This window comes from Leptinotarsa decemlineata, unplaced genomic scaffold (assembly GCF_025532065.1).
Source record: "Leptinotarsa decemlineata unplaced genomic scaffold, Ldec_3_MD MMD2_tig00000505_RagTag_RagTag, whole genome shotgun sequence".
NCBI classification, from domain to species: Eukaryota; Metazoa; Arthropoda; class Insecta; order Coleoptera; family Chrysomelidae; genus Leptinotarsa; species Leptinotarsa decemlineata.
The window spans coordinates 19,809,497-19,827,253 of NW_027412549.1; the positions used below are offsets into that span (position 1 = coordinate 19,809,497).

The 17,757-nt window shown below is 36.5% G+C and overlaps 1 protein-coding gene across 1 annotated transcript in view; it reads left to right on the top strand.

Moving 5' to 3' along the window:
• Positions 1–926: 926 nt before the first annotated feature.
• The window catches only part of LOC111503313 (juvenile hormone esterase), a 62,469-nt gene continuing 45,638 nt past the window's right edge, over positions 927–17,757 (top strand). Inside the window, exon 1 of the mRNA XM_074174243.1 lies at positions 927–1,004. Coding sequence (XP_074030344.1) covers positions 927–1,004 — 78 coding nt within the window. The remainder of the gene's footprint in view (positions 1,005–17,757) is intronic.

Here is a 17,757-nt window from a genome sequence, read left to right on the forward strand (position 1 = left end):
TAAGCTACTTGAAGCAGAAATGCTTTTATTCTTTTAGTTGTTGAATTTAATAAACATGTATATGTGCTAAAATCAGTCTCAGATACTTCTTCAATTGTGTGATGCAGTGAACATGTATGTATGTTGGAATTAGTCTGCGGTCTTTGTATTCCAGTACTGTTTTTATATTTTTTAGATTTTGTACTGTACCTCAATATCTTAATATTCTCATTCTCTCACGATTCATAGATTTTATGAATACATTTCAACTTGTTTTTTTACCTGACCCTGACGTTTGCACTGTGTCTTGTGTTAACCATTTTGCAATAGAAGTATTATTATTATTGATAGTCGAACAACATAATACATAGGCCAAAAATATTGGATTCTTTCAGGAATAAAATAATTTAAACAAAATATTTCTCGGATGAATTGTTCAGAACTGAAAGTTATACTAAAATCCGAAATGAGCTCCTAATCGAATTTTTATTATTCACTGGAAGAAACTGACTGACTTACTTATTCTCAACAGAGTCATCATTTCTCTCCATGAATCCGATTCGAAGTTGCAGCCCTGATCCGAATGTAGTTCTTGGGGTACTCCGTGTGTGGCAATTACGTTCTGCAACAGGGCTTCTGCCACCGTTTTAGCCTCTTGGTTGAGTTTGGCAACTACTTCTGGCCAATTGGTTGTGATGGTAGTCCATCACAACCATAAGGTACTTGTTACCGGATGTGGTCATAGGAAGTGGTCCCAGAATTTCAACTGCGATACTCTCGAAATGGCTCCCACATAGGTACTGCTTCAACTTTCCTCTTTGCCTTTTCTTTGGACCCTTTCTTAGAGAGCACATGTCACAGCACTTACACCCCTCATTCACGTATCGACGACAATTGACCCGATAGTACCTCCCACGTACTCTCGCTAGAGTTCTATTTACTCCAAAATGCCCTCCAGTGCGACCATCGTGGAGCTGTTCAAGGATATTCGCGATACATGTCTTCGGAAGGATTACTTGGAATTCGTGAGTGAGTAGGACCAAGGTCTGTTCATATTCGATAAAACAATAAATTGGTAACTTTTTATTATTTTTTTATCAGCAAATGTAATAACACAGTAATAACACTTCCAAAATGCAAATCATGAAATTAAAAAATAACAACAAAAATTAATAGCTGCTCCGAGGCGACTTCATTGATTCCAGTGGCGCATTTGCTTTTTCAGCTGAAAAAAATTCGGAAAAACCTGCAGCACCACATAATCTGAAAATCTTGATTCACCAATGTCCTCTCTCTTATAAAACAAAATGTAGGGTGTCTCCAGAGGCTCCAATAAATTCAACACATCGCCAGAACACTTAGTGACACGACAAGCGTCAAACTTAAAACAGTCCTTTCATTTTTGACCAGGGCGTAAGAATGATCAGATTCAAGGCCAGAACCACAGTGAACAATGACTGCATGAATATTATTATAGTAGTCTACTAGATTGAAATGTTCATCTATTTCGAACCTTCGTAAGAGTTTGGTGCTTCCGTCAGAGGTTGAGTCATGTTTGCAGATCATCAGTGTTATTATTAGATTGACTGGTGCCTTAGTTATACTTGTTTCCTTATAACAGTTAGTTAGTTTGGCGCATGTTTGGCAATACAGTCGATCATCACCTGTTAAAAGTTCCATTTTCAGATGATTTACCAATAAGCTTTTCACGGACTGGTTATTAGTCATATTAGGAAACGAAAGTTGAAGTTCCAGAAATTTTTGCTACCTCTCGAACATTTACTACAAAGTAAACAAGTGAAGATTTTCCCAGCAAAAGATTTACAAACACAAGACGAGATAAACTGTACGGAATTATTCAATCCAGAGCGGCCAGGAGTATTGATTCTGCTATTGATTTGCTCACGAAAAGAACCCCAAGAACCCCAAGAATTTGTTGTCCTAACGAGTATCTGGTGGACTTCAAAGACTCCAGAAAATCGGTTGGAGGGCTGCAGCTGCATGAACAGGTGTTTTAGTTTGGTGAATAATTGAAACATTATCGTTCTTGTTCAACATTATAACCTTGTTCTTGAAATTCTTCGTCATGAACAACACTTGTGAAATGCTTTTTATGTAGCAAGTGTTTCCTAAATTATCTAATCCAATGTTCTTCTCAAGATTTTCAGGACAACTCTCTACTGATTCGTAAGAAAGAACATGTTTCACATAATCTGCGATCGATCTTTCCAAGTGATGAAGGGTTTCGTAGAGGGATCGATGGGTAATTATATAAAGGAATCAGAATTTTTGAGATTTTGAGTTGAGTACAGTTTTGTCTTCTCTACGGATAGATATACATTTTTGTGTCAGAAGGATCACAGTTCCTCATCTATAATTTCCATCTTTAATATTTGTTGAATAAGAGAGAAAAGGAAATCAGAAACATTGACCTACTATAAATGAAACTACATCCGAAGAGGACGAATGAATTGAATTTGATAATCAGAAGCAAGTCGTATTTTAATATTGTTGGTTGAAGAGTTTACTAAGTTCTTCTGTTAAGTTTACTGAGTTTTTATGGCATTTTTGATAGATATCATGAAGCAATTGATGATAACCGGAACTATATGTTGTTTCCGTTCAAGTGTTGTGTGTTTTTGCAGCTCCATGTCTAGATGAATATGAGTTCCACTGTGTTGTGGAATATACTGATTGATAGACAATTTTGTACTCTATACATGTGGCAGAAGGCTTTACAGAAAACAGCCCAGGCGAAACTCTCTGGCTCACAGAGACAGGCTAGTCTGATCATCAGTCTGCCATCAGTACCACACCGTCATCGACCATGGATATCCTTCTAGGCCCACCTGCTCTACACATTTTTCTGGAGAGAGAGGCTAGATGGACTGCATGTAGACTTGTACACATTGCCGATTGCACAAATCAATTTAATGCGGAGTGCATCTGACTGTTGGTTGACACTGGAAGTCACAGTATTATAGAAATGACCTCTGACTTTATGCCTCCAACTGTCAACTACGAATTGCCTTATGAAGTACTCTTCCCGAGTAGAGTAGAGAGTAGTAGAATAGATAGCATTTGATTAACAGATGGATCGAAAATACCTTCTGGTAGTAGGTGTTTTCAGTCGCAGACCCAGGACAGAGATATCAATCTGCCTAGGAACCTATGCGACCGTATTTCAAGCGGAAATTTACGCCATGGAATTGTGTGCGGATAGATTGGAAGAATCCAACCTCACACACAAGTCGATAAAAATATTCTCGTACATTTTCGTATGGCGTTGGAAGCTCTTGGCTCCTACCGAGCAACATCTAAATTGGTGGCAAATTGCCAAAAACGAATCTTCTCGATAAGAAGACTTAACAGTCTCTGGTCTTGGCCATACTGGCCTGAAAAGCAATGAGGCTGCTGACTCCCTTGCAAAAGAGGGTGCTGCAAGCAGCTTCATCGAATCAGAACCTGTCATTGGCATCACTTCAGACTTTGCCAAACAAAGATTGAATACCTGTATGACAAGAAGATTATTGGACTTCTAGCAAAATCTTTCAAAATTGGCTGACTCCATGGCGTTTATTCACCCTTCGAAGCTTGATAATAAACAGTTGTAGGACTACAGTAGGGATGAACTACGATGTTCAGCAGGCCTTCTTACAGGTGTGTCGCCTTCGTTTGGAAAATTATGAATCAGCAGAGAACATAGGTTGTGCCTGCCTTGCTTGGGACCGAATCAGGTTTTTAGAGTTCGGCAGAGCCGAAGGAGCTTTGGTCGAGTCTGAATAGGTGTGAGCCACAATAAACTCTTGCGGGTTGCGGTCGAGAGTCCAATAGACTCACTCACTTCGGACCTAACCCAGCCTAACTCTATACATTGATGTTGTTAGTTCTTTCCCAAATTTTAATTATGGTTTCTCTTCAGTTGAGCGATTTTTGCCCATTTATCCTCTACGAATTCGAATTGAACCAAAGCGCTGCCGAAACATTCCGAAATTTCAACCGGGCATTTGGAAATGATAGTATTGATGAATGCGAAAGTTTGTTCTGGAGATTTCAGCCTCGGAGTGGTCGACCTACAGTAATTCAGAACTCAGAGACTGCCCCATCACAAACCGTGCGTGGGATGGCGAAAAAACTGAGCGTCCGCTTTCATGTGATATTTGATGGTTTATAACATATTGGAAAGGTCAGGAAGTTTGAGAAGTGGGTGCCTCACAGTAAGAGTGCATCTTCCTGGTTTTTTAGGTTTTCTATGACAGCTAACATATCATCATACATTGTTCGCTAATCTAGATTTACTTCACAATTGTGATGCACAAATCAAATATTCGGTCAACAACACAACAACATCAACTGTAATATTTTGCAAATTCGTCTGGTGACTATTATTTCGAGTGGGCAAAATCCATTCCATCTTTTGTCTACTAAAAATTTTGTGTTTCGACATCTGAGAATACCAAATCATCATTTTCATTCAACATACGTTAATTTTTGCATACAACTAGCAGCTTTCGAGATTTGAGAATCGGGCCCCTGTTATTCTTTGCTTTTGCTCAACCAAAACGATTCTTTTTCTGATCGGAAACTAACGTGTGATGAACAGTGTATCTTCTACGACAACAGGAAACGTCCAGGATAGTAGTTGAACACCGTTGAGCCACTCGGGCACGAAAATACACCAAACAAGAGCATGGTCACTGTATGGTGGTCAGCAGGTAGTGCGATTCACTATAATTTTCTACAAATTGGCCAAATCATCACACCTGTGTTTTTTGTGAGGAAAACGACAAAATGTACCGAAAATTGCGTAGGCAGCAGCCAACACTGGTCAATAAAAGAGGTCCAAATCTGCTCCACGAGAACGCTCCTCCCGACGTTCCACAAATCATTGTCCGAAAATTAAGAGAATTGAGCGTCGAAATTATGTTTCACCTACTATACTGTCTAAATCTCTTGCCAAACGACTACGGACTTTTCAAGCACTTCGAAAACTGTGTCACCAGTAGAACCTTCGACAATCAGGACTAGACAAAAACGGCCTTTGTCGATTACATCGAATCCCGAGCTCACAATTTCAATGCTGACGGCATTATTCGACTTGTGTTACGGTATCAAAAGTGCACTTATTCAAATGGCGTTTATTTCGTTTGAATGGAATGAGTATTCACTGAGATATTACAGTTTAAAGTAGACCCATAAAAACGAACAAAATTTTTAGGACATGTTGTGCAATGAAATATGAAAATGATAAAAAGTAATTCAGTTCTTTCAGTGTTCGAAACGTTGTTCTTCTAAACTGTTGTGAAGTCTTTTCTGAAAGTCCTTTCTAACATTCAGACAATTTTCTATCTGAATTTCTCAACATATAGTCATTTTTTTCTCCTGAAAAAAAATCTGTTTAAAATCTGTTAATCAGCTTTCCCCCTCATACGAACGACAACTCTCAGAAGTTGATAAACTTGTGCGAGCTAAGGACTAACGAGGTCTTACCTTTCAACGTGTGATTCCTAACACGGTTGCAGAATCATTCCAGCTTCAACCAGATAAATTCTCTCAGTAAAAATATCTGGTTCAGGCGGGATCGACTCCACGGTCTTCCGATAGTGAGTCGGGCGCACTAGGACCGCGGCCAATTCCACAAGTCTAATCTCGATACTGTGTTTTATACATGATCGAATTTCCTTAGAAAGAAATCTAGGGGCGATGAGTCGGGTGAACGTTGTGGTCATTTAATTGCTCCTCTTGGAACAATTCGTCATCCAGGAAATCCAACAATTAGCCACTGTCTAAATGAAGAAATGAATCGAGGTGGAGCTCTACCTTGTTGAAAGTTTATAAGATCCTTTCGCACAATCATGTTGACAGCCACATCAATTTGATTTTCCAAACTAGTTGTTATTGGCGGCAATTTCATTTGTTAACAGTTCTGTTGAGAGAAACATACACTGATCAGTGAAGCGAATGATTTTGATTCTATACAAGTAAAATTTATTTAGTGCTTTCCTTACCGTTTCGTGAGACATTCGTATTTGGCGTGTCACCAGACGAGATTCATCCTAATTTCATCCAGGTTTGGAGGCCAGCTCCCCTACCCTTTTGGCTGATTGTTGGCCTTGAGAGGGGCCAATGGGTACACAACTGATAGATAACGGCATGAAGTCCTAGGACATCAGTGTCGCCCTTCACGGGATACCTGGCTGGGGTGGGATGGATGAAAAAGTTATTCATCCTTTAACGGGGGACATGAGGGCCTCATTCGACAGAGTGTCGGGGCCTTCTATATCGGGAGGGGTCGTCTACAGCATAATCTGTGGCTTCCCTAACTAACAAGCGTGTCACCATGTGATGTGGAGGGTATTCAAAACTTTTCTTTGTGGTGCTTCATCCAAAACACTGTGAATATTTCTTTTCATTTCAGCAACGGAACAAGTTTCACTGAACTCACTGAATTCCTGGACATATTTATGATTTGAATTACTGTTTTCTGTTGAACCTCATTGCCGTTCTTCTTGAACATCTTCGATATTTCTTATAAATAAAAATAATTTCAGGTCTGAAGTGTGAACACCATATTTGATACTCAGAATGTTAGGAAACATGTTTTTGAAAATGAATATAGGTATAGTGGTGCTAGGATAAACTATGAATGCATTGCTGAAAGTAAAAGCCTAAGTAAAATCTCGAAGACATGTGTCCATGAAGACGTTATTTATAAGATTGATAAAAAACTCAAATCATGAATATCAATGAAAAAGAAAGTTTCCAAAAACGGTTCATAGCATAGTGTTGGGCGGTAAATATCAAAACTAGGCTTGTAACGGACCGGTTTTGGTAGCCTCGTATATTGTTAATCAAGAATGATGTACGAGTTTTGTTGAAAAAATAACGTAAATTTTCATTTTCGTTAAAAATATTAATTCAGACATCAATTTGATTTTTTTTTCCATTCAAAGTAGTTCTCCTTAGATATAATATATTTATACCTGCGTTTTTCCAACCTCGTACATCAAATAAAACATGAGAGCTTCAATTAACTGTCTTTCAGTAAAACTATTTATCTTCAAATGACCCGAATGAATTTAGGATTCTAGAATTGTTTTCCAAAAGGAAATTTCAGTCTATTTTTCACCACCTGTATTGAAGAGAAACTACCTCGGCCTTTCTTAAGAACCCCTAGGGTGAACGCTGATGGAGGGTCTTAGATATTCTGCTAACGTGACATTCACTCCCATTCTAGAAGGCCTGATTAAAATTCACTAACGCATTATGATAGTTATTCGGTTATTGCTAGTGTTCTATTTCGTTTGTATGTGAACACTGTCTGTTGAGCCAGGAGATACACAATTGCTGAACAGTGTATTGAAATATTACAAATATCCAGTATAAATATAGTAGTTTTGAATTGTTGATAATTGACGAATTGAGGAAAGTAACTTGCAACTAAATAATCATAAGAAATATTTGTATAATTCAATGTTCGTTCTTATCAATCCCATATTAATTTTAATTTAAGAGCCACCGGTGGACAGCTGTTTCAGGCTGTTGGGCATCGCCAGTACCGGGCAGGCGGTCCTCGACTGAAGACAATTTGTGAAAAACCAAAAACAGTACCAAACCAAGTACATTGCCAAAATATAAATAACTGCGTAAACGTAAGCGAGACATAAGTGTAACCACCTATTGGTGTGACACCAAAGTTAGTTTGCCAAGTTTTCATGTCGGCATTGGTGGGTAGATTGATAATTCTGCTTTTTCATCAACATAATTCATAATATTTTGAAAATTTTCTTTATTAACAAACTTCTGACCTCTCTTTGGCAGGGTTTTACTTTCATTTAACTCCTCTGCATTTGTTTTCCTCAAGGCTAATGAGGGTGTTGTCAATTGATCAACATATTTGATTTTTGGGTTTTTCTCATTGAGTTACTTATAGAACAGCAGATGTCTCTGATCATCACACTTGCACCATAATATTTCTCTTTTGTTCCATAGTTTTACCATCGACAAACTAACACACTTTTTCAAACTGATTTACATGACAGCTGTCATTGTCAATTGTTTTTTGTCTCTCTCTCTCTCTCTCTTGTGTTCTTCAATCACATGGCTTTTACCTGTAATCCATAATTTTGAAACAAATAACGATTGTCAATAAATTTTAATTCAATATTCTTCTTTGTATCCAGTGAGGAGTCAACCTCTTTTGATGTAGTGACTTGTTCATTATATTGACATCAATTGTTTGAATGTAACATTCTTTTCGACACAGCCAACCTCACTAACAGTAAGTTTGAGACCTTTCATATTAATTTTTATATTGTATCACCATCATAAAAATTTTGTAGCTTTTCCTTGAATATGATAAAATATTTCATCGAAATATTGCAGAACGGAAGTGTACACTTCCGTTCTGCTGATCACCCAAAGATATATATATATATATATATATATATATATCTGCAGCACTCTGCAGCAGTGCAATGAATTTCCATTAAACCCTATCACTTCAAGTTTTCCAAGCAATACTGTATGTGTCGAAATCATATGCAAATACTCATTTCGAAAACATTTTTCTTTCGTGGAATTCAATACTTATAGAAAAATAGTTGTTTCGAGAGGGCTTTATTTTCCAGTTTGTGCCTGAAAGTTATTTCTTCGCATTGCCAAGTGTATTGGTTTTAATATCCAATCACATAACTGAAATATAGTGATCCAATTCAACAGACGTCATTTCTGTTTTTATTATTGTCAGCTCGGTGTGAACACAATGTTATAATCCGATTTGTTTGTTATAATTTCCTAATCGAAGAACGTTTCCTTTTATAAAAAGTAGGTCTCGAAAGAAAATTCAGCTTATTTTTGATTTGAATTTTACCATTAGTACCACCAAAATGGTTGAAATATGTATTATATCTAGTTGTTGAAACATATCAGCCAAATCAGACAAAAAGTTTTTTTTTGAAAAAAAATTGCAGTTGAACAGATTGAGGATTGTGGAGTAAATAAAATAAACTTTGAAATTAATCTTCTTTTTTTATGTTCATATATCATATGAACATAACCAACATATGGTATAACATACCAACCATAAATTGTTGTAATAAAAACTTCAATCCAGTTTACTACATTTTTTGATTTTCATAACAGTATTTTATTAAGTAATGTATGAAATAATAGTTCAGGTAAATATTTTGTGATCTTTCGATTTTGTGTACTGATTTTAGATATAGGAATTATTTCCAACTATGGTTTTCGTGGAAATTTCATTTCATGTAGAGAATTTTTTCAATAATTTATACGTTAACGGGTTCATATAGGTACACATTCCTTAGTAACATTTCTGTGATATCAACATTCTACGGCCGTATATATTTTGAACATAACATTTTTATTGCGTTTTGTGTTAATTGGATTCCATGTATAATCAATTCCCTCTTCCAATGCATTTCTTGCACTTGTTTCTTAGATTTAGTTGTCGAAAGTGACTGTGATTTTACTTTGAATCACGAATGAAGCAGAAACTGTTTATACGCTCCGAGAATTTTACGGTTTGGCAATATTGATTATGTGTATTGTTCCTATTAATCAATTGAACAAGAAGCGGGACTAGGCCCGTGATGTCAAGGGCCCAGAAAATCCGATTTTCTATAACTAATTAGGCGAAAACAACTTTGTTAGATATCTGAAACGAAGTGCACTGTTTTTCAATTTGAAATTACTATCAACTGAACTGTAAACCAAAAATCATGAAACCTGCCCATTGACCTCTACCTTTCTTTGGAAGATTTCCATATATTTGTATGAGAATGGAGAAGTAGAAAGCTAAAACCTTTCTTTTCTGAAATAATCTCTTCTGAAATCATCCCTCTTCCATTTTATTAGATACAGTATGTCATCTGTGATTGTGAATGTCTCGACTGTGACCCCATTTTCCACTAAACGTTCATCCTAATTTCTGTGAGAGATGACATTTCACTCTCTCCAACTTTTCTAGCTTAACACAGCATACACTGTCAAATTCATTCCAGGTCAATATCGTAAATGGATTTTATTAGAGTCTACTGAAGCAAGTTAACTCTTCACTCTGCATTTCATCGAAACAAATCATCCCTCCACGCCTTCTCTAATCCCGTCCCGATCGTCTTGAGCTGCCTCCATGCCTCAAGGGTATTCAATATCTCAGTTAATTTGATCCGTCTTTGGTTGACTGACCGTCAGTCTAATGGAGTATATCTGGACAGCGTTGCCCCCTCAGGATAAGAGTTTGTTGAACATTGGATCCGTTTGCAGAAAAGGGTACATCTGAAAATGGGAAATGAAGATGATAATATAATAATGTTTATTTGATCCTCTACAAAATAATGATATCATAAGAAATGCAATAAAAATAAATATTGCGCAACCACGAAAGCAAAAAAAGTTGCTTGCATGTGGAATGAGTATAAAAGTATGAAAGTGTATAGTAGTAGTGAAGCAGTTTAAAAATAAATATATAAGTTTCAAAATGTCTATGCTCAACTAGATATCGATGAATAAACAATTATTACCATGATTTGAGTAGTTATGAATGATCAACGATATTTGTGGTTTGACTATATCAACGTAGATACTTATGGTCATACTTATATTCCTACATGAATGAATAAAAGTTACATCGAGGTGAGGTCAAAAGTGAGTGGGTCTATTCGACCTTCCGCCGCAACCCGCAAGGGTTTATTGTGGCTCACACCTATTCACTTTCGACCAAATAAACCCAGCTTCTTAACAAAGCCGATTAGTTTGTATGGTGAGTGGTCTTTCAGGTCAGATGGTAAAAGTACGGCTCTGCCGAACTCTTAAAACCTGATTTGGCAGGCATATAATTTGTGCCTGCCAAACAGAGGCGACACACACTGTCTTCTGACAGTTCGAGTCTCTGCATGTAATGATTCAAAAGATAGTGACATGTGAGAAGGCCTGTTAGACATCGAAGTCCATCCCTACTGTACTGTACCAACAACTGTTTGGTATCAAGCTTCGAAGGGTGAATGAAGGCCTTGGAGTGAGCCAATCCTGGAAGATTCTGCCAGAAGTCCATAAATCTTCTTGCCATCCAGGTGGCAAGGGTATTCAATATCTCAGTTAATTTGATCCGTTTTTGGTTGACTGACCGTCAGTCTAATGGAGTATATCTGGAAAGTGTTCTTCCCCCAGGATAAGAGTTTGGATAAGAGCGATGCCAATGACAGGTTTTGGTCCGATGAAGCTGCTTGCAGCACCCTCCTCTGCAAGGGAGTCAGCAGTCTCATTGCCTTCCAGACCAGTATGGCCAGGAATCCAGACCAGAGAGAATCTGTTAAGTCTTTCTATCAAGGAGAGCTGTTTTTAGTAATTTGCTACCAATTTAGATGTTACTCGGTAGGAGCTAAGATCTTCCAACACCGCTTGACTGTACGAAAATATTTTTATTCATTTGTGTATGTGGTTGGATTCTTTCAATGTCTCAGCACACAATTCAATAGCGTAAATTTCCGCTTGAAATACAGTCGCATAGGTTCCTAAGCAGGTTGATATCTCTGTCCTGGGTCTGCGACTAAAAAACTTACACCAGGACCGGAAGGTGTTTTTGATCCATCTGTGAACCAACAACTATCTGCTCTTAATATTTCTTTCTACCGGAGGATCCAGTCCTCTCTACTCGGGAATAGTACTTTATAAGGCAGTTCGTAGTTGACAATTGGAGGCATAAAGTCAGAGGAAATTTCCAGAATGCTGTGACTTCTTCAGTGTCAACCAACAATCTGTTGTACCCAGCATTATGATTTGTGTAATTGGCAATATGCTCAAGTCTATATGCAGTCCATCTAGCCTATCTCTCCAGAAAAATGTGAAGAGGAGGTAGATCTTGAAGGATATCCATGGCCGCTGACGTTGTGGTACTGATGGCACCTCTGATGGCCAGACAAGCCTGTCTCTGTGAGCCAGAGAGCTTCGCTTGGGCCGTTTCATGTAAAGCCATCGGCCACCAGGCAATTGCACCATAAGTGGTCATTGGTCTGACAATCATCACATAAATCCAATAGATTTGTTTGGGATCTAAACACCAAGTTTTACCACAAATCCTTCGACATGTTCATAGGGACAGGCTGGCATTGTGTAAAACTTTTTCCAAGTGAGCGTTCCAAGTTGATATGTATTTTCGGATACAGACCAACTACTTTTAGATCAAACTTTATTACAAAGAATTATCTGACATTACAACTTCATTCCTATTTGACAGTAAACCGACAGTTCTCCAAACCCGTATTCTAATGTTTTCTAAATACTGAAGGTTTGGTACTTTTCAGCTTACCTTACATGATTATAATATATAACATTATCTTCCCTCTCAAATAAAATTAAAACATGTATCTGTCAGGTTTTTTTATAGTTCTCAGTGATCTACGTAATGTAGTGGTTGGGTTTTCAGATAAGCTATTTTTTGCATTATTGTCATAGTCATGACTCTTTTTCACCAAAACTCTCTCATTCTGATCTGGGCATTGTATGTCAATCTCACAGCTCATTTTCATTCTCTGAATTGGAAGTTTTGCTTCTCCCCTCTGAAAGTAATTTATCTTCTGAATCAACATCATATGAAGAGTTGTTTTCAATAGATGAAAAATCATCAGATAATGTTGAAACCTTACGAAGATGATCTAAATGAACATATCTTGGTTTATCTCCCACAAGCACAATATACGTCACCGGACTTACTCTCACTTTCACTATCCCCTTAGACCAATTATCCCTCTCTCCACGTACATTTTCAACATAAACTTCATCATCCTCTTGGAATTCTTTAAATCTATTGGGATGAATATTTTTATTTCTTTTCTCTATGATATATGTCTGTTTATCTTTGATGTATTCATTCAAATTCGGTTTTAGTAAAGATAATTTTGTTTTAGGTTTTTGTTTAAGCATCAATTCAGCAGGTGATAACTGAGTAACACTGTGTGGAATATTTCTATAGAAGAAAAGAAAATTGTCAAGTTTTTCTTGATTTGTCAGACAATTAGTTTTATCATCATAGAGTTGTTTCAAAAAATTATTCTTGAAAGTCTGAATACATCTTTCAGTTATGCCATTTGAAGATGGATGCAAAGGAGGAGATTTCAAAACTTTGACTCCATTAGATGTACAGAATAAAATAAAATCTTCCGAGCTGAATGGAGGTCCATTGTCTGTATGAATTTCATCGGATAGACCGAAAACCGCAAAAGATTGCCTTAAACATGATATTATATTTAATGCATTAGTAGATCTGAGTATCCAAGCATCTATCCATTTACTGTGTGCATCTATGAGAATAAGAAAATTAATGTCATTCTTTTTTGCCAAATCCAAATGTAATCTTTGCCATTTACGTGTACACCATGACCAAGAAGTAAGGGGAGCTTCAGGAACATTTGTTGCATTCAATTGACAACATTCACACTGTTTTACTAAATCTTCAATATCTCTGTTCAAGTTGTTCCAATAAACATATTGTCGAGCTAACATTTTCATTTTAACAACTCCAGGGTGTTGATCATGGAGTAAATACAAAACTCTCTGTTGTAAATGTTTTGGTATTAAAACTCTATTATTGTAGGTGATACATCCTTGATCTAAATTAAGGTATTCTCGTATTCTGAAATAAGGTAATAAATCTGTATTTTTATTTGATATTGGCCAACCATATAAAATGAAATCTTTAACTGATCTGAGTGTATTGTCTTTCAGAGTTTCTTTAGCAATATCTCTGAATGATATTGGCAACTCCTTTACTATTGAAAAATATTTTATAGTCTCTCCACTACTCTCAGATTTGAGTGGGAGCCTAGAAAGTGCATCTACATGCGGCAATTTTTTACCTTCCTTATGTTTGATTTCATAATCATACCCCGAAAGTATAACTGCCCAGCGTTGTACTCTGGCAGCAGCCAAAGGGGGTAATGGTTTGGAAGGTGAGAGTAAATACTGTAAAGGTTTATGATCATTGATTAATGTGAATTTTCTGCCATATAAATAATTATGAAACTTTTTTACACCATGGATTATACTAAGTGCTTCTTTTTCTAACTGACTATAATTTTTCTCTGCCGACGAAAGTGTAGCAGAAACATACATTACTGGTCTTTCACTCCCATCTGGTAGTACATGAGCTAATATAGAGCCTATTCCATATGGGGACGCATCACAAGTCAATGTAATTGGATATATAGGATTGAAAGCCATTAAAATGTTCGAGCCCAATAACAATTTTTACTGGTCTCGAAACATGTATTAGTTTCCCGATTCCAATACCATGAAACGCCTTTCTGCAGTAGTTTATAAAGAGGTAATAATTTCTCTGATAACTTTGGTATAAAATTTGAATAATAATGCAACAACCCTAAATATGATTGTAACTGTTGAACATCTTCTGGTTTAGGAGCTTCCAAAATAGCTTTAATTTTTTGATCAGTAGGTTCAATTCCCTTTTCTGAAATCATGTGACCTAAAAATGTAACCTTTTTCAGAAAGAAATTACTTTTATCTAAATTGATACGAACATTATATTTTTTGAACCTATCGAACACAAGTTTTAATCTATTCTCCATTTCCTGATGATTTTCTGCGGTTATAAGACATTCATCTAAATAACAATGCACCCCAGATATATTCTTCAGAATTTGTTCTATTACCGATTGAAATATATACGGTGCAGATTTAACACCAAATGCAAGTCGTGTATATGAGAATAAACCAGAAGGAGTATTTATCGTTAACAACCTTTTGCTTTCATCGCTAACCTCAATTTGGAAATATGCATTTTTCAAATCCACAACTGAGAACAATTTTCCCCCAGACAATGAAGCAAATATTTCCTCAGCTGTGGGTAAAGGATAATACTGGTTTTCGATGACTGGATTGATGGTAGATTTAAAATCTCCACAAATCCTGATTTTGCCATTAGGTTTAGGAACCACCACTATCGGACTGGCCCATTCAGACATTTCAACTGGTTGTAAAATTCCTTCTTTGACTAAATTTTCAATTTCCTCTCGTACTCTATCTTTCAGGGCATACGGTATTCTGTATGGTTTACAGAATTTTGGCGTCACGTTATCTCTCACCTTTACATTCGCTATGAATCCTTTTATACATTCATTTTGATTGAACACATTCTCCTACTCATTCTTCAATACCTTTATAAAATTTTCCACTTCATTGCTACAAACATTATTATTTACCATCATTGTATCATAACATTCAAACTTTTCTCGCCAGTTAGGCATCAGAACATTCAACCATGATCTTCCTAACAACGAAACACCAGACTCAAAATCAATCACTTTCAATTCTAGACTCTTACTGCACCCATTTTTCATACATTTGACATCAACGGTAGCTTTGAAAACCAAATCATTCACTTGACCAAATAATGTTTTAAGATTCACATTGTCTTTAACTAATTCAACTGTAGGAAAAAACTTTTTGAACAGTTTCATAGAAACAATAGAACTATCAGAACCTGTATCTAATTCAAATTCAATAATTTTTCCTTCAACTGAAAGTTTAATCATGACCGGACTAGTTTTACCATTACTCGACTGATGAACTTCTTCAATGCCTTCGATTATGGAATAAAATACTTCTTCCTCTGCGTTATCTGAGTTTTCTTGCTTTACCTTCAGGTTTTGATCTTCAAAATCACCCTCGAATTCTTCTACAAAATGGACACGATTCTTGCACATGGGGGATTTTGACGTGTGTCCTATGGTATTACAAGAAAAACATTTCCATTGCGTTGCAGGACATTTTGAATTATTCATATGTAATCGCAAACATCGTTTACACTTCATATTCATTGACTGCGATGAACCACTACTGACTGGACTTGAACTTGACTGTTTGAATCTTGACCTAAAATGACTTTGAGTTTCAACTTTATTCACCAAATCAATTCCCATGATTTTGGCTTTGTTTTCAGCGAGTTCCATACTTTGAGCTATCTGACAGGCTTTACTGAATGTCAAATTTTCCTCAGATAATAATTTTTTCTTGACGTTTTCTGATTTGAGGCCGCAGACTAACTTATCCCGAAGCGCATCATCTAAGAATTGTCCAAACTGACAATGTTTAGATAATTTTTTCAATTTGATTATGAACGCATTCATATCTTCAGAAGACTCTTGAGTACATACATAGAACTGGTACCGTTCAGCAATAATCAGCTTTTTTGGGCAATAATGTGCTAGGAGGACATTTTTGAGCTGCACATATGTCCTAGAACTGGGTAATTCTGGTGAAATTAGATCTTTGATAACACTGTAAGCCTCTCCACCAACCAAAGTGAGAAATAGAGGTACTTTCTTCTCTTCTTCCATATTATTACACAAAAATAACTGCTCCATTCTCTCGATATAGCTAGATATTTCCGACTCTCCAGGTTTGAAAGGTTCAATTGATCCCACCAAAGACATTTTTATAGTTCGACTTGACTCAGCTTCAGACTATTGACCAGTTTATCCTCGTCGCCAATTATGTTATGTATTTTCGGATACAGACCAACTACTTTTAGATCAAACTTTATTACAAAGAATTATCTGACATAACAACTTCATTCCTATTTGACAGTAAACCGACAGTTCTCCAAACCCGTATTCTAATGTTTTCTAAATACTGAAGGTTTGGTACTTTTCAGCTTACCTTACATGATTATAATATATAACACAAGTGAGTTTTTTTATCAAGGACAATGCTAAGATATTTCACCTCCGTTCCAAATGGAATGACCTCACCATTGAGGTAAAGTGACACTAGATCATCCAGTTTTCTCCTATTGGTGAAGGGAATTATCACAGTTTCGCTAAGGACTGGGGACATCTCATATCTTCTGCTTTATTTGTTTCAGTAATACTGTGTATGCATTTATTTAGGCAGTATTTCATTTTATTGTATTTTATTGGATGGTTGTATGTTCTCTGGTAGGAAATACTGTTGGAACCCTAGAAGTGGTAGGATCTTTGTCTTATTGACATTTGTAAAAATGGTGGTACGTATGTATAGAGTCTTCCATTAGGCTCTTCCTATCTTCAAATTTAAATGAAAGAAAGTTTGTGTGAGATATCATTGAAATGTTTTATTTGTTTGAAAGACTTATTGATGCCATCATGTATGGAATATAACATTCTTCAAATGCCTGTCACAGCTTCTCTATGTAGAGCGGATGCGAAACGTCCAATTTCCCATGGCTCTGGCGCATAAATTAGGCTGAAATTGACAGATGGCATAGGTTAAATTGACTTTCTGGACCGCTGTAGTTTATGATTCATTCGCATACACATGCGACTTGAGAAAACCCCACAAGAAGAGAAAAAAAGAAAATTAATTTGTATTACTGATGAAAAATATTTTTTTATAGAGTTTCTATGCATATTACTAAGTTATTATCGTTTGAAAATACTGATGGGTCAATCATTCATACCACATACTAGGTTGATGAACCGGTAAATACAGAGTGATTCAATAAGAGTATGAAGGCATCTTGAAAGCTAGCATCCAAAAAATAAACAACGCGGGAACAGAAATTACGTTGGTCAAACTAGATGAGATTTTGAGACTTGATTCAATAAACACATGGCACATATTCGCTTTCGTAGAGCAGCAAATTGTGGTACGAAGAAGGTTAGCCGGAAAAAATATCAATAGCTATGTTGGTTCAGTTGAAACGTTGCATAGCTGCAACTTTAGAGAGATGCTTACCTTATTAGCTTGCCTTGCCTCTTCTAT